This window comes from Hyla sarda, chromosome 3, assembly GCF_029499605.1.
Source record: "Hyla sarda isolate aHylSar1 chromosome 3, aHylSar1.hap1, whole genome shotgun sequence".
NCBI classification, from domain to species: Eukaryota; Metazoa; Chordata; class Amphibia; order Anura; family Hylidae; genus Hyla; species Hyla sarda.
The window spans coordinates 76,478,451-76,497,002 of NC_079191.1; the positions used below are offsets into that span (position 1 = coordinate 76,478,451).

Genomic DNA, 18,552 nt, shown 5'->3' on the forward strand with positions numbered 1-18,552 from the left:
TGGGTAGTGCAGGTGACCCGGTTCTTACCGCTGCTCACCATGTGATCATCAGCACAACCACTCAGAAGACAACTGTCTCACCGCCAATGCAAATTCCCATGTTTTGCCCAATGGAGAAAAGAGAAATCTTTGCTCATACTACAGCAGCCGCCTCCAATGTACACAACAAGGACCCACATATCAGCACGGTAAGCAGCGCCAGAAACCGGGACACCCTGGTGTCAGATTCCCTTTAAAATAAATAAAATAAAAGTACTCCTAATTGGTATCGGCGAGTACTAGAATTAAAGTATCGGTTGTAGTTTTGCAACGTCTGGAGACCACTGGTGCATACACTATATTACATCAGTCATTTAGTGCCCTGTATGATCCCCTGCAACAACGAAATCCACTCCGCACTGAGAGGGTAGAAAGGAGAGGCATAGAACACTTTATCTGCATCCTGATTTCCTCTAAAGTAGTAGCAAGCTGTGTTACTATGTGACAGCCATAGCCTCATGGTAGCTCACCGTCTATAATGACTCACAGCTACATGACTAATCGGCAACATATAGGCTATAGTGTATACACTACTGTCTGACACGCAGCGTATAGTCATTGCCTTATTCTGGGCACCCTCGTCACACCAACACAAAAGTGAGTAACTTGGAGATGGGTAGCGTAAGCATATTTGTTATTCTTATTAAATCTCAGGCATCTGTCCACAGCACCATTATACACCACAGTTTACAACGCATAAGGACTTGTTAATGACATGAAAATTCAGATGAGAGCATGTTAAGAGGGAGCTTCCAGGTCTCTTAAAATAGGTTGTTTTCTGCCTTTTTACCATGTGCATTGGGATCATTGTGCAGTGCGTCACCAGAGATGCCCTGGCACAAATCCGGGTCTCCACCTTCTGCCTTTTGATGAAATGCCAGTGAATATTCAGCACATGATCAGCTGGCATCCCATAAAGCATCATTACTACCTGGAGGCTTATACCGCTGTCAGAAGAGAACACGGAGGATGGTACAGACATGCAGGCGGTCAGCGAATGCAGCTTAGTACATTGTGCCCTCTGGGCTTCTCGGCCTTGACAACTAAACTGAGTGAATGCAATGAGATGTATCAGGAGAGCTGAGCCCACAATAGCAGATATATGATCTCACTAAAAAAGCTGGAAGTCTTCCAGTTCTAATGCTGAGCTTGCCCCACTTAGCCCCAGCTTGTCGAGATGTTGCAACATCTTCCTATTCAGCTTTGTGCCGCTACTTGTGTGAATTAAATTTCACTTAGCAACCAAGAAAAGGACGATCAAAACACCTCCTTAAAGCCCGTAAACATGAGGGCCCACATGCAGCAGGAGATAATAAACGAGGGGAACGCGCCTTGGTCTGGGGGGGGGGGGGATATGCGCGTCTAGTATTAGGTTTCAAGCCATAGATACAGCGAAGAAAACAATCCTTTATAGAATCAGGAAAATGACAGAATCAGCTTTATTCTCCACAGCCAAGTAAATAGTTCACTATGGAAATACCAATAAAATCCAGATAGCTGCCATCCCCTGTTGCCTTATCCTCCCCACTGAACCTAAAACTTTTCAGATGCTTTTAAAATGTGTTCTAAATTTTGCCCCATCTTAGGTGATCCTTCATAAAAACAGTATGGGGAAAGCTGGTTGTACGGAGCCACAATACTCATTTTTATCAGCTACCTATGTTCTGGACTGCTGATGCATGGGTGATGCACTGCCGATCTTCGTACGGAAAAGGGAGGATTGTATACATTCTTCTGAGATTTACATATAAATATCCCTCTAAGGATAGGGTCATACATGTCATATTTTTGCACAGATTTTACTACCCATTGACTTTAATGGGTGGAAAAATACGCAGCAGCTCACCATCTTCCTCTCGATAGCTAGTGCCATGAATCCAGAGCTGCCAGATTATCCTCCCAGCTGTCCCGGTGTGGCTGGTAAGGGTCTCCATGGCAATGCTGATTCTTTGGTAGCAGTATACATATACTTTGCTAAGCATATGGCTTTCTCCAGGCCCAGATTTCTCTGCTGTTAGTCATGGGCTGGTGTGTGTGGATGCCATCTTGCAAGGATGTGGAAATCCTATAGCCCGACGCCCGGGACAAGTAGTTTTGGGCGCCGGGCAGGTGAATTGTTTATAGATTTAGCCCTGTATCGGGCTAGCAGGGACAGACAGACTTCCCCCTTATTTTTCTTTAATGTCGGTGTGAGGCGCAGGAGCCGATGCAAGTCTCCACCTCACACCAGCTCTGAGTGTATGGAGGGGGCGGCGGCCTCCAGCTGACTGCAGAGCCCCCCCTTATCTCCCCTCCCGGAGGACGCAGCTCAGAAGACACAGCAGGGTGAGAGAGAGGATGTAGACAGCTCCGTGCACAGCTCCATCCCCCGCACTCAGCTCCCCCCTCCCCCTCCCCCTGCTCTGTCTAGACAGGACCTAATCCACCACGGGGAGGTTGCTTGTTTGCACGGGGAAAACACAGAGCAGGGGGGGGGGGGGGAAGGACGAAAATCTCACCTCACACCGGCCAGGACTATAGCTCTGATGTCCACTCATGGCGGCTCAGGTGAGGAGACCAAGAATGCAGGCGGCAGGAAGGGTGGTTGTATATGTAGGGTGTGAGTGGATGTGTGATGTGTGTATGTAATGTATGATGGGGGGGCAGCGGCAGGTGTATATCAGTGTTTCCCAACCAGGGTGCCTCCAGCTGTTGCAAAACTACAACTCCCAGCATGCCCTGGGCATGCTGGGAGTTGTAGTTTTGCAACAGCTGGAGGCACCCTGGTTGGGAAACACTGGTGGATATGTATGGTGTGAGTGTATGTGTGTATGATGTCTGTCTATGTGTGATGTGTATGTAATTTATGATGTGTGTATAATGTCTAAGTGTGATGTGTGTGTGTATGTGATGTATGATGTGGGGTGGGCAGCGGCGGGTGTATGTATGATGTGTGTATATGTATGGTGTATATGTATGGTGTGAGTGTATGTGTGTATGTAATGTATGATGTGGGGGGGGGCAGTGGCGGGTGTGTGTATGATATGTGTATGCATAAATGTTTTGTATAGGAGCAGACAGGCATTAGGGCAGTTGTGCCATCTAATTTTATTTATTTTTAGTGGCACCCGCACTAAATTGCACCCTCAGAATCCTGCCCCTTCATACTCACCCGACGACCAAGAGCCCCACGGATGCACACAAACACACCCAAACCAAAACTACAACTCCCAGCATGTTGGACCATAACCTAAACTGTAGAACTATAAAGTGCAACATGCTGGGAGTTGTAGTTTTGGTTCGGGTCAGCTGCAGAGCCGTAGGCTACATCAGGGCATGCTGGGTGTTGTAGTTACTAACTGTAATTCCCTGTATTCCTTGACACATCCTATGGGTCTGCAGCTGACACAAACCAAAACTACAACTCCCAGCATGTTACACAATAACCTTAACTGTCCTACTATACAGTGCAACATGCTGCAACACCCACACAACCATAGGCTGTATCAGGGCATGCTGGGTGTTGTAGTTATCTAGTAACTAAATTAAACTTCCAGCATTTTCTGACACAAATGCACCATATAAACTGGAGAAGCAGAACACCCCCCCCCCCAGTAACACATAAGTCCCTATTGAGACTGAAAAATAGTGATTAAAATATTTTAAAAGGTGCGTATATATGTGAATAAGCCCCTTTCCTAATAAAAAAGTTTCCAATTTTCTTTAAATAAAAATAATGTACAAAAATAAACATAAGTGGTATCGCTACATGTGGAAATGTCCAGACTATTAAATTATAATGTTAATTAAACCGTACGGTGAACGGTGTAAATGTAAATAATAGTCCAGAATTGCTAATTTTTGGTCACTTCATATGAGAAATTTTTTATAAGGTGATCAAAAAGTTACATGTAGACTTTTCTGGGCTTGTCTCGGGTGTAAGAGGATCTACAGCTCTCCGGCCGCTATTAGCCTGACATACTGCGATCACCTATTAACCCATTAGATCACCGCTGTCAGCAGTGTCTAAAGGATCTTATATCCATCCCTAGTGGTCTAGTGGGGGGAATCGGACTATTTTGGTTGAAATTATTTCATCAACCAGGACAAGTGGATTTTCTTGAGGGACAAGTAGATTGTGTTCCGCTTTAGTCCCTTGGACAAGTAGTTTTTTTTTAAATTTCCACACCCCTGCATCTTGGCTTTCCTACCATCCTTTACCACAACACTGTCAAGCCTTTTTTGAGCTTGTCCTAGCTCTTAATGCATTTTTTTGTGGCTCCAACAAATCCTTCTTGCCCAGATTGAGTTTTGTAATAATCGAGTCATTTCTGGATACTTGTGCCGGAAGCGATCTATCTTGCAACGGCTCACACTCTGCCCAAGGTTACACTGAAATTTAGACCTATTTATTTACTGAAGTGTTTGGGTGGATAACATAGATTGGGCATCCAAAATTGCAGAGATTAAAAGGCATGGTCATTTTGATTCAGGGGATCAATGTGATAAAGTGATTTATGTGCTGTAGGTGCAACCAGATACCTGTCTGAATGAACTATGTAGCAGAGCAGTGAAGGAATGACTGATCCATAATAACTGTGTATTTACAGTCTGAGGTTTTGTGGTCATGTAATCCTTTTTACCGGTTTGTAGTCCGGCCAATTTTTACATTCTGGTTTTCTTCAGGATGAAGACTTTCTCTCCTTGAGATGTCAGGGGCTGTCCAGTCATTTTTTCATTTTGATCCCCCCCCCCCCCCCCCCACACACACACACACCCGAAGCCTCCATTATTGGGGTGCCCAGTCTCCCCTGCACTCCACTTTTTGCAGCTTTGTCCTACCTCAGCCGGTGATAATCTTAAGGGCAATGTGACTTATGCAACAACAGGAGAGCAGACGCAATCAGGCACTGCTGCGGTCCACGGGCCAAAGAGCTGACCACCGTCCCACTGGATTAACAAGACATATCTCTTCTAGGGTGCTGACATATACAAGCAATGAAAGGACTTCCAAGCATCAAAGAAATAAGTCACCCTTACCCGATCAGTTTGAGTTCCAATTCAAAGCTTTATTCAAAGCAAGTGTAGGTGAAACCTGTGTTTCCCCGTACACTTGCTTTGAATAAAGCTATGAATTGGAACTCAAACTGATTGGATGAGTGCGACTTATTTCTTCTATGCTTTGAAGCAATGTGACTTATTGTTTGCAGCACTGAGATGTATAATGCAGCAGAGAGTACGTGTCATGATACCATAGGCTACAGGGGAGAGAAGGAGGTAAGTACAAGTTTTTTTCAGCTTGATCAGGCAGCCTGGGCACATTGCTTAAAGTTTTTGTGGATAACCCATTTAAGCAATAAGATAAAAAAAAAAATAAAAAAAAAAAGGCCAAGAACCAATACTGTTCCATGGATATTATCCCCTATAGGTAGTAGGGATCGACCGATACAGATTTTTTAGGGCCGATACCAATACGCATAATCTGTGAACTTTGAGGCCGGTAGAAGTTATCGGCTATTTCTCGAGTAGTTCTCGATTTAAATCAATGAACTGCAGCGGCTTTTGCATGGCCAGAGACCAACGCCGCCACCCCCTTCTCTCGCCCTGCCTGTCCTGGGGTCCTCCTGAGTCATACAACCACCGCCGCTGCCCCCCCCATCCTCTGGCCAGAGACCACCGCGCCCTCTTCTCTCCCCCTGCCAACCACCGCCACCGCCAGCTTCTCTCCCCCTGCCGGTCCTGAGTCCAATCACCGCTGCTGCCCTATTGCCTCCCCCATCCCCGGTTTTATAATGACCTGTTCCCGGGGTCCGCACTACTTCTGGTTCCGGCAGCGGCCAGAGCTGTCACTGTGCGCACTGACGGTGAAGTCGCGTTGAGGACGTCACTAGTCATTGCGCACAGCAATAGCGCAGGATGCCGCAGGAGCCAGAAGTAGCGCAGACCCCAGGAACAGTTAATTATAAAACCGGGAATGTGGGAGGCAATGGGGCAGCAGCAGCGGTCCTTGGTGGGGGGGGGGGGGGGGGGGGGCATTATCGGCAAGGTAATTGCCAATACCGATAACGTTCCAAATCGTGAATATCAGCCGATAATATCGGCCAAACCGTTAATCGGCCGATCCCCAATAGGTAGGCTGACAATCTGGCAGATAGACTCATACCTTGGTTTACCTGTACAATGGCAAAATCTCCAGATGTGTGTAGCTCTATCAAATACAATACTGCCATAGATTTGCATACAACCCAATGTACTAAAAAGCATAGCCTTAAACTTTCCTATAAAGATGAAAATAATACATCTACTGTCTAAAACCAAACATATGCCGAAAGGACACTTCCTATGCATACATCCATTTCACAGAATTTGGGAGATTTTCCAAGCGTACACAGCAAGCATGTACTTTCCCCATAGTGTAGCACTTATGTAACTGTACCGTGAGGCACACCAGCATGTTTTTACCATCCGGATCATAGGCAGAAGTGCAAACACTGCCAGATATCCTCAAGCATGGGAATGATCTTCCTTGTTACTACCACAAATACTGTTTTTGTGCATCGATGACTACAAATTTACTAATTTAGTTTAGATTTTAGAGTTTAGATTAGAGTTTAGATTTTTCCAGGTAGTTGATTTTGCCATATAATAGAATTCGGGTAAATAGGGCTTTGTTCACACTGCCATTATGGTTTCCATTTATAGCGACATGAATGGCGCTGCAGATTGTTCTATTCTTGGTAACAAATACTGGAACCTCCTGACAAGAAGAGCATAGTGCAAACTGTGAACAAGCCTTATATAAAACTATTTATGTAAAAAGAATCTCCCAAAGCCGAAGGCTATTCCCCAGAGCAGAAGTGTATACTGAAGATACATGAGATGACTCCTTTATGTGCCCCCAATAGTCTGGGCTATAAGCATTATCCTGTTTCTGACCAATGCACTGCTGGACTTACAACATGCATAGGATTCTGGTTGAATCTGCAAGGGCACTTGTCTAACTTGGCTCTTTAAACCCTGAACCAGGACTGATCCTCCTATTTCTCCATTACTCCCATCTACACATGAGAGTCCCTTTGCACAATACGCTTTCCTCTGTACTACACTTGGCATTGCAGGTTACACTTGCCTGTGCACAACAGGAAACATGACGGTTCCTGAAACATGAGAGCTGGCAGGCGATGTCTGTAGTGATTTTTAACCTCACCGTGCCAGGAGTTCAGGCAATCCTTACAAAGTAAAGACAGCTGTAAGATACAGCGCAAAAAATTCAGCATACTACAGGAGCGAGCATAATGCTAATGGTAAAGGCTTGATTTAAAGTCAACTAAAGTGGTTTCCAGTAGGTAAAGAACATTTTTATATATTTATTCATCCAGAAACTCTCCCCTGCTCCAGTGTCCTTCCCGAGATGATGTGGCAAACATAACCATGGCCAACAGCTAAAGGAGACCGAGTGAAACCGGCACTGCAATCCACAATGAATAACATCCGTGAAATGAGACTCCGGCAAAACACTTTTGGGGCTGCCACGGGGGGTGCACTCCAAACTAAGCAAATGGAAGCATACAGTTCAAAGAAAGAAATGGCTGCACTCACCCAGGGGTCTTGTCAGATGAAATCTTTATTCAATTATCCATACAGAGGTATAGCGGGTAGACGCAGAGGAACAGCCTCGCAGCAAGCTGCGAGGCTGCTCCTCTGCGTCTACCCGCTATACCGTTGTATGGATAGTTGAATAAAGGTTTCATCTGGCAAGACCCCTGGGTGAGTGCAGCCATTTCTTTCTTTGAACTGTATTACAACCATGGCGCTGCAGTCAATCTTTGGCTTCGTCCTGTGCCATATACAGGAGAAGACCCCATATCACTGGCCAGTGATTTGCTGGAGCATTATGTGAACAATATACGGGAAGTCACTGCAGTACTTCTTGGGGGGAGGGGGGGGGATACTGGACCGGAGGCATAGAATTTGGGCGTAAATCTTTTTCTTATTTTTTACCACCATAAGAAAAAAAACACACATTTGTTTCCTATAAAGAATCCGTCAAAACTGTAATGTCAAAAGAGAGCTAGCTAAAGAGAGGTCAAATACAATGTTTGACATGACAGAAAGAGACAACCCAATGATCAGTAATGCAGAAGAGATTATTCTGTCAGTTCTCCTGTCATGTCCACTTTACATATTTGTATTCGTTGTGAAATAACAATTCTGGTGCATCGCGTCTTAGAACTTATTATGCTGCACCTCTGTTATACCTCCTGGAAATGACTTAAAATCGACAGCTGAACATTTACCTTTCCTTCACTGACAGTATAAGGCCAGGATGACATCAAAGTTGGTCTCCGTTCGTTGGGCTCGCTAAGTTGAATAGAGTTGAGCGCATTAAAAACTTAATTGTTTCTTCGATCGACTCCTAAAAAGAAAAGAGAAAAAGAAAATAAGAGAAAAAGAAAATAAAAGAAAAAACAGTGGCTACCAGACAGAAACGCAGAACTGATGGGACCCCTTTGTGTCCGTTGTTCAACGGATTTTCCAGGTCGTTATTTGTCATTAAAACGAACTCCGTGACAGAGCTCCGACACACATATACCCTAAGTCTTTAACACTTACAGCAGCCCCTTACAAAACTGGCAGACTGAGGTAGAAGTAAGTTCCATCCTGTTCACTAAAGCGTAGTACCGGGACTTCTCCAGCGGATTAAGGGTCTGTTCACACGTACAGTATTCTGCACAGATTTGATGCGCAGGATTTCAAGCTGTGTTCAGTCATTCAGTTTACATTGAGATCTGCCGCAGAACATCCTGCGCATCAAATCTGCCCAGAATACTGTATGTGTGAATAGACCCTAAATCTTCCATCAAAACCCAATTCTGCTTTGAAACTTCCGCTACAGAACTTTTGTAGTGTGAACAGAGCAGTAGAATTCCTTTGAGATCAATGGGATTCTGCTGCAAGCTACAGGGACGCGCCCCACAGGCAAGAAGAATGGTAACATCCAAGTGTCAACTTAGCCATACATTTCCAGAAGGCATAACAGAGGTACAACAAATTTAAAGAAAAGATGCTCCTGATGTTTTAATTATTGATAATAAGTTTTAGTATATGCTACATGCAGTGACTATAACAAATTAAGCAATGAATTCTAAAGGACTAGCTTTTGCCCGCGGCTTCGCTCGCGTTAAATTTGGGGTAACATTGATCTACTTTTTACGATCTTATAGTAATGAGGCCGCTCTGGGTAAAGTCTACGGGCATCAAAACAACCCTAATTCTTTCAATTTTGATTGCCGCGTCTAAAGAGTTAATGCCGGACATCTTCCGGAATAGCGATGTCCGGCATTAGCCACGGGTCCTGGCTGCTGATAGCAGCCGGGACCGTGCAGGTATGATGAGAGCTCAGCTCCTGAGCTTGCTTCATAACCCTCCCATGCAGCAGCGCCGGGTATATCCGGCGTTCTGCGGCAAGGGGTTAATTCATACAAACTTTGAACCCCCGTTTCACCCCTTCAGGGGAGGGAATTTTAGAAAATGTTAAAACATGTGTTTCTTTATCTCTAATCTTTAGCCTAAAACAAAGCTTCATGCTTCTAGCTTCAAAAATGACGGACTTCCATACAAACTTTCAACCCCTTAAAGGGGTTGTGCGCTGCCCTGCCTTTCAGAGCTCTGCACGCAGCATCCGGAAGTTCATTACTCCGAACTCTGTGTGCGGGCTTCCGTGTTAGCGGCCGCCAGGTGTGACGACACGCCCGTCCCCTCTACAGCGGTCGCGCCCCCTTCCCATAGACTTTCGTTGAGGGGGCGGGCGTGATGTCACGAGGGGGCCGCGAACACAGAAGCCCGCACACAGCGTTCGGAGTAATGAACTTCTGGACGCTGCGTGTGGAGCTCCGAAAGGCAGGGCACAACCCCTTTAAGGGTTGAATTTAGAAAAATCCTTTCTTATTCCTAGTCTTAAAAACAACACCTGAGAAAAAAAGCTTTCTAGGTCCAAGGGTTTAGGCTGGGCGTTGAGGAGTCAGGCCTTCTATATATATATAAAAATAAATAATTACATAGATATATTGTACAGACCTGGTCAGTGTAGCTCTGCGGTCAGACAATAGTCACATTGTTCCTCTACACAAGTCATTTTTTCCAAGTGAGTATTGAGGTTTCCAGGTGGTTGCTCCACAAAAATGTTGCAAAGAAATGTAAAAAAGAATTTCACATACAAATCCTATTACAATAGGCATCATGGACAATACAAATGGTTCTACAGAGGAATAGAATAATTCAACAACCAATGTCCAAAGAGCGGTTATAAGTCTAGGACAGCCAGAGTCTCACCCTGTGTCTCTATTGCAAAGTACTACTCCGATCAAATATGACCATAATGGGAGCTGTCATTTTGCAGCAGACGGAAAGACACAATTGGAGGGACACTGCTGTAAAGTATAACTAAACCAAAACAGAAGGCAACACCTATTTCAAGGGGCAGTCATCTTTACACTACCATCTGGAATCCTACCCCACCATGACTGCCAAAATCCTGATGCAACAACAAGGTCTTATAAAATAACCCCCCGTGACGCACATTTCATTGACAGAGCCAACTGGCACCAGATGAAAGGAGACATAGGTAAGTGTTAAATATGCAAACCAGGCCGACCCCGGCCACTGAGAGAAGTGACTCTGACACAGAGCAGACGCTATTACAAGTCCTCCAGCAAATCACCCAAAAATATATTCATGACAAACACTTAAGACGTGTCAATAAGGTCTGACCTTAATCCGTCAACATGTAACAGAACCGATGAAACAAAGGAGAGAGCGACAAAAATAATAATCTCCCTGTGATGACAGACAAGAACCTGCGCAACGTGCTGCAAACTGGAACCAGTCTGAAAATTATTAAACAATATAACATATATAGATATAGTGCAAAAGATTTTCTTCTTCGCACGTGCATCAGTCTACATTTGCCATTCTAGCCTGTGCTCCAGTTCAAAGGTTGGGACAGATGCCACCATCTTTACTGGCAAAAAAAAACCTTTTCCTGTAATGGACATTTAGGATGCTTGCAATGGGATGGGATATGCTGTAGATTTTCTGCAAAATCCAGCAACAGTGATGTGAATGAGATTTTAAAGAAAATTCTTTCACACGCAGCATAAAATATCTGCATGGAACCCCCATGGAGATTTAGGTCATGTAGGTGGTCTGTTTTATTTTATGAGATTAGTTTTTTTGTTAGGCATGGGGCCTGTGTTTTTTTTAAAGGTCTGGAAGAAGCAAGGGGCCATAGATGGTAGGAAACTGGCATAATAAAGATTGCATTGCATTGGTCTACATCCAGCCTTAATGGAAAACTGTCAGGTTTTGTCCCGCACTATCCACGGGTACCTGTGGATAGTGCGGGAGATGCTGAACATTTTGAGTCCTACCTTGCCCGGATCCTCTGTGCCGTTCGCCCGTTATAGCTTTTTTTCGGTGTATTCAAATTAGCTGCTAACTGGCATGGGCGGGGTTACTGCCTTCAACTGGCACTGTGATGTAAACACCGCCCGGCCCGCAGCTCCGCCCGGCTAATGAATATTCATATATTGCCTTACTATCTCCGTCTCATCTCGGCCGAGTCCCGGACAATGCTGCGCATGTGCGGGATTTCTCCCTACACCTGGAAGCGGTCTTCAGCGCTGCTTCATTCGTCCGGAGCAGCGCTGAAAACCGCTTCCGGGTGTAGTGAGAAAGCCCGCACATGCGCAGTATCGTCCGGGACTCGGCCGAGATGAGACGGAGATAGTAAGGCAATATATGAATATTCATTAGCCGGGTGGAGCTGCGGGCCGGGCAGCGGTTACGTCACAGTGCCAGTTAGCAGCTAATTTGAATACACCGAAAAAGAGTTATAACGGGCGAACGGCGCAGCAGATCAGGCAAGGTAGGACTCAAAATGTTCAGAGTCTTCCGCACTATCCACAGGTACCCGTGGATAGTGCGGGACAAAACATGTGACCGTTTTCCTTTAACTGAATAATGGAATATGCAGAAAGTGCAGTCCGCCACTGCTGTCCAAACTAGACTGCACAAATCCGTTACAGTTCATGTGGTGCCCGGGGGTGCAATCCAATAGCAAGTAGATACAAATGTACATCAAGGAGATGATGAAAGAAAGGATGCACTCACCCGGGAATCTTGATAGCAGAATACCTTTATTCAGGAATCGGTACAACACATAGGTGGGTAGGCGCAGAGGAGCAACCTCGCAGCGACAGGCTGTTTCCTGAGCACAAGACGCACTTCTTTGGGCTGCCAATCAGCAGCCCGAAGAAGGGAGCCTTGTGTGCAGGAAACAGCCTGTCGCTGTGAGGTTGCTCCTCTGCGCCTACCCGCCTATGTGTTGTACCGATTCCTGAATACATGTATTCTGCTATCAAAATTTCCGGTTGAGTGCATCCTTTCTTTCATTGTCTCCTTGATGTTCATAATGGTGGGTATGACTAACTCAGGTAAAGTTTAGTCCCAGTCTGGCCCCGGCTGCAACTGCTGTACAAGTGATTCTCCAAATAGTAAAGCACAAAGGAATCTTCACAATAACAATAAAATGTAGTCCCTGGGTTGGTCACTATGGAAAACGCCACTGTTTTGGGTCTCAGATGTGACCCCATGTATCTTATAAAACATAACTCTGAACAGACTGTGTTGGAAAGCCTCCTCGGAGCAGCATAAACTTTTCCATGATACATTTCAGAGTTTGAGCACGTTGCAGCCTGTCAGCAGCGATGGTCTCATTCTTCGCCGTTTTCCAAAGCAAACAGCAAAGTTATGAGCTCTGTCAGGAGGAAGCTCGCATGTTGACTCTGGTGATGTCAGTCATGGCCAAGCAGATGCCAGATTCTCAACTTTCTACAGCAGTGATGTCATGAACTTTCATTTACTCAATTGTTCCCAGATGACAGGAAAATCTTCTATCCTAAAACCCATTTACTTCTCACCCTGGGGACACAGTTTTGAGGAGGACCAGTCTGTTTGTATAGAATTGATAATATTTACCGTACGTAATGGTGTTTGCTGTCAGCAGGCAGCACTAGTGCGGGATCCCGAGCTGGCGCCACCAACACTCTACATAAACTAGGAGAACCATAACATGGGGCACAGTGGAGAAGGACTCATGTCCACCACAATACATTATTTACAGGAATTCGGTCAACGTTTTACACTTAGTGCTCCAAATGACCAACTTTCCCTCACACAATGGTATAGTTCACAGGGTTGTATATTAGCAGACCCAGTTCACACAGCAGAAAATCTGGCTGTGAAACAATGTCTTTATATTAAAAAGGGGGTACTCCGGTGGAATTTTTTTTTTTTTTTTTTTTTTTTTAAATCAACTGGTCCCGGAAAGTTAAACAGATTTCTAAATGACTTCTATTAAAAAAAAACTCCATTACCTCATAGCAGCTGTATACTACAGAGGAAGTTCTTTTCTTTTTGGGTTTCTTTGCTGTCTGTCCACAGTGCTTTCTGCTGACACCTCTGTCCATGTCAGGAACTGTCCAGAGCAGGATAAAATCCCCATAGCAAACATATGCTGCTCTGGACAGTTCCTAAAATGGACAGAGGTGTCAGCAGAGAGCACTGTGGACAGACCAAAAAGAAATCCAAAAAAGAAAAGAAATACCTCTGTAGTATACAGCAGCTAATAAGTACTGGAAGTACTGGAACATTTTTTAATAGAAATCATTTACAAATATGTTTGTGTTTAACTTTTTGGCACCAGTTGATAAAAAAATAAAAAAAATAAATGTATTCCACCGGAGTAACCCTTTAATGGTAAACCATTCAACAGTTTACGCACACAAATTAACTGACTTAAAAAGGTTCAAGTGATGTAAATTAGTCCTATTTTATAGGACTAATCCCTTTCCAAAACTGCAACCAAATCTACAGCTTAAAAAGTAAAAATGTTACATAAAAATCTGCCATGTGAACCTATCCTTAGAAAACATCGCTGTTTTCCCATCAGAAGCCAAGGAAGCCACATCTGTCCACAGTTAGTGAGGGTTTCCATTCTGGCTACTAGGCATAAAACGAAGGAGAAACTTCCTGTTCTGTACAGATCATTTTCTAGTAATTCCTTTCTTCTCATCACGGGCAGGATTACAGTGAAAGGTGACACCAATATACAGATAACACTGGATCCACCACTATTCACAGCAGGGATCAGCCTCCCCCTCCCTCTAGAATGACCTCTGAAAATGTCACAGAGAATGACCAGTAGACTCTCCAATACATGGGACAGGTCTGGTCTATTGCTGTCTATAGTCCACAGGTCCTATTGTAAAACATTTCTCTAAATGCTGTTAATAACAGCTCAGGAAAGATGATACACACGATGAGAACGTACAAAAAATACAATAGAAACACAATTACAATTAGAAAACAGAAACAGATTAGAAACAAACATGTTTCAGTATCTGGCTTTAATAAAAAAATAAAAATAAGTGATAAAATCCTGTGCAACAAATATGCTCAGGATACTGTACATGAGAATAGACCCTAAAATACATACAAATCAGTATACAGTGAGCTTCCCCCTAGTAGTTTTTAGGTAAATTCTATGACAGGAAGATGAAGCAGTTCAGTGCCTAGAGCCCGCTACAGTCGTAGGCCCTAAAGCAGTCATGTAGCATGCCTCCATAGTAGTTACACTACTACCAGGAGCAATTGATAGTACTCGCAGTCCTTTTTGACACATTTCTATGAAAAGGCTTTTTAAGAATTTTAACCATGTAGTCACTTGCATTTTTTAAGTGAACTTTGAAGTTGTTCCCGGAAGCTAAGCAAACATTCCTGCACTTTAACGTCTGTGTTTGGACTGAGATGTTATCAGGCTCAATTTTCATGGATTCAGGGTCGCCAAAATTTACAGATTTAATTTTTTATTTATTTATTAATTATTGTGCACTATACAGAGAGTAAACATTGGCCTCCATAGAAGTGTAGTAAGCGGGATCTAAGGAGTACGGTGACCACATGTGCAGCACACGGCACTTCTCCCTCACTAACAAGATAATAAAGCAGACAGTAAGAATCAGCAGGTTCCCTAGAAGTCACATAAGACAGCAGCGGGGCACTTGCTTAAGCACTCGTCAGGTCGGCTGGATTCACTTTTTTGCCTCCCACCCAATCTCCCTCCCAGCCCAAGCTTGGCATCTGGAGCCACAAAGAGGGTAATGTGTGAATGGCTCTTTGGGTCCCTCCTTCATTCATCTGGAGAACAAAGAGGAGCAGTGTTGTAAAGTAACATTTCCTCAGAGAAGTCCGCCCTCACACTATTCCATGCAGCTCCGGCAGACTGTGGGCATCTCATGCTGGGCTTTGAATGCCTTGTAACCTTTTATTCATGAAGGAGGAACATATTAGTCAGTGGGGCTAAGGAATTGTGTAAATTAACAATCTACAAATTAGCGTTAAAGACTTTAATGATACCACTGAACGACTTCAGATTCCCACCCGCTGGAAGTAAACTGCTGTCAGGACTTCATTTACAAGGAACATTACAGAACCAGCTTGTACATTAAGTGTAGGTTTACAGAAGGCTAAGCAACCTACAAGTCTCAGCTGGCTATAAAAGTTGGATACAAAGAGAAGAGAGTGGGCCCCAGACAAGAATTAAAGTGGTACTCTGTCCCCAGACATTGTATTTATTACCTAAACATTCATGCTCATGGGAGGGGGCATGACCTCACGACCACGGCTGCACAAAATTGTCCAGGGCCGGGGTGCTGGACCTGAGATCGTGGGGGGTCCCAGCGGCCTGCCCCACTGCGATCAGACATTTTATCCCCCTATCCTTTCAATAGGGGATAAGATGTCTAGGGGCTTCGTACCACTTTATCATGGGCCCCATTCAGATGCTAGTTCGACCCCCAAAATCAATCCTGGATGGAAGGGCACCTGTCTGTACCCTCTTTCTTTTCCCACTCTGGTGGTTTTATGGCTGCTACCCCTTACCTTGTCAGCTAATACTGCGATAGCTGTGCAGTGGGTAGTCCTGCCCAGGTCTAATCCATCAGTTCATAAGGATTAAATGAGCTGATGGACCCATGTAGCTGCATAAAGGGCCTCTATGTATGTATAGATATGTGCAGGGCTGCCAAGCTTCACAATCCCACCAAAACTAAGCAGCCGAAGGTTGTACAAAGTGTGCAATACAAAGACCCATTTAGGATCTAGATAGTGTCAACACTCCCCCGGGTTTAGATGATGCCCAGATGATCGGCAATATCAACTGGGTTCAAATGATGGCCAGATGAAAGCCAATACCCCATGAATTCATATAATGGTCAGATGAACACCAATTCCCTCTTGGGTTATATAATGGTCAAATCAACATCATTACCCCTTAGATTCAGAAAAATCATCAAATTAATGTGAAAACCCCTTTATTTTAGATGATAATGATGATAATAGCTAATGGTCAGGTGGACGCCAATACTCTTGGGTTCAAAATAAGGGCAAAACCATGAGGTTCAGGTAATAGTCAGATGATCTACAATACGCCTTGGGTTTAAACAATGGCCAAATGACTGCCAATACTCCTTGGGTTGAAATCATTGTCAGGTAAATACTAATATGGGTTCAGATTAAGGACAACCCCTTAGGTTCAGATAATAGTCAGATGAAAGCTAATACTTTTTGGGTTCAGATTACTTGAAGGCATTTACCCCTAATACATAAATCACTTGTACGCACATCTCCCCATCTTATCCTCTGTCAAACAAAAGTAGATGATATTCAACAAAGCCACAACCACTGCTACCATAGGTCTCTCACCCAGAAGTCCTTGAACCCCGAATAACAAATCAGACGCAATTCACAGTTATATGATCTATCTTTGCACAATCTCACTTTAGAAAATCTTGTACTGGTTGCAACCCAGCTTTACCAGGAACAGATAGAACTAAACAATGCCTAAACAGGAGTCTTTGTGACAGGAGAAAGCTCATCGATTTCTTAGCATTTTGACAAGGCTACAGTTTCATTTACTTAGAATGAATGTAAAATCAATAATGGTTATTAAATTTAGCTATGAGCCTTGCACTAGATGTATTCAGAAGGTAATATGTTATTTGTGGTGACAGAACCACAGTCCTCTACACTGACAAGTACATGGGAGTTAGTGGGGGGACTGTTGGCAAGTAAAAAATGGGCTAAAATAAAAATGAAAAGTGATACATTACTAATTCTGATCTTTTTCCTCCCCATTGGTCTTTTAGAGTCTGGAGCACTGGCTTGTCATCTTCCGTGACATCACCATTGACATCTGCAACTTTTTACTATACCAAGTGTTCATATTCTTAGTTTCTTCCCGATCTTGGTTTGCTGTTAGAGAACGGTAACATCCTTATTTGGTCGTTTTTCTCTCCTTCGCCCCATCTGCCTCAGATTAGGTGAAGACCGACCATAAGAATACATTATATTATTTGATGTGTCCACCTAATGTAAAATAAGCCCAAGGCAGTTGAAATAAACAGTGTGTCACAGTTCCTTGGTTAAAGGGGTACTCCGACCCTAGACATCTAATCCCCTATCCAAACGATTCTAGCTGCGACACCCCAGACATCCGGCGTACGAAGCGAACTTCACTCCGTGCCGGATCACTGGCAATGTGGGGAGGAGGCTCGTGAAGTCATGGTCACGCCCTGCTTGTGATGTCACAGCCATGCCCCCCTCAATGCAAGTATATCGGAGGGGGCGTGCCTCTGGTGCTGAACCCGACACTCTGAACAAATGCCGGGTGCAGCATGGAGATCGTGGGGGTCCCCAGAGATCAGACATCTTATCCGCTATCCTTTGGATAGGGGATAAGATGTCTAGGGGCAGAGTACCCCTTTAAAGTTTTTACAAAGGCATACCCCTACAACCAATAAGTTCAGTGGGTGGTCCTAATGAGTGGCTGAAAGTTATCTCATGATCAAGAATGGAAGGCTACCATCTACTGACTAAGAGCTCTTACCAAGCGGTACACTACTAAAAAGTAGCCTTAGAGGCTTATAAGGCTTCTTAAGGCAGTGTGACGTCCGTCGGGGAATCCAGGGAGAATAGCGGGAGGAAAAACAAATCATGCAATTTTTCTTCTCCCGCTACTCCCGTCAATAAACGACGCCCGAAGGACCCCATATTAGTAAATGGGATCTGTCGGGACCCGTTGTGCCCCGTCAAAAATAACGTCCGTTAAGGCACAAAAAATAAGAGCCAGACGGACATTTGCCGACAGGGCACAATGTCAGTGTGAAATGGGCCTTATAGGGAAGCACATTTACACCCTCTTGTTGCAAAGTTTTGCAGCAATTAGACATTTCCATCTGGATGTTATTTTCTTCTGTCAGATTATACTGTATATCACACAGCTCAGTTTCTATCACATCCATGCGATGTTGGCTTAGCATTTTATAATACAGCAAAACACTACTGTGTGCGTCCCTTACAGAAAACTATCTATCTATGGCTTTGCCAGCTATACAGGCCATCAAACAATCCATT

At 44.3% G+C, this 18,552-nt stretch overlaps 1 protein-coding gene across 4 annotated transcripts in view; it reads right to left on the reverse strand.

Moving 5' to 3' along the window:
- Positions 1–18,552, reverse strand: part of PPP2R3A (protein phosphatase 2 regulatory subunit B''alpha) — a 204,105-nt gene that overhangs the window by 136,759 nt on the left and 48,794 nt on the right. For 2 of the 4 annotated variants that reach the window (XM_056564385.1, XM_056564379.1), the window contains exon 2: positions 8,316–8,434. The exons of 1 other annotated variant lie outside the window; for it this stretch is intronic. In XM_056564385.1, coding sequence (XP_056420360.1) covers positions 8,316–8,351 — 36 coding nt within the window. In that variant the 5' untranslated portion in view covers positions 8,352–8,434. Of the gene's footprint in view, positions 1–8,315; positions 8,437–18,552 lie in introns of those variants that run through there. One more of the 4 variants, XM_056564381.1, reaches the window with a different exon arrangement.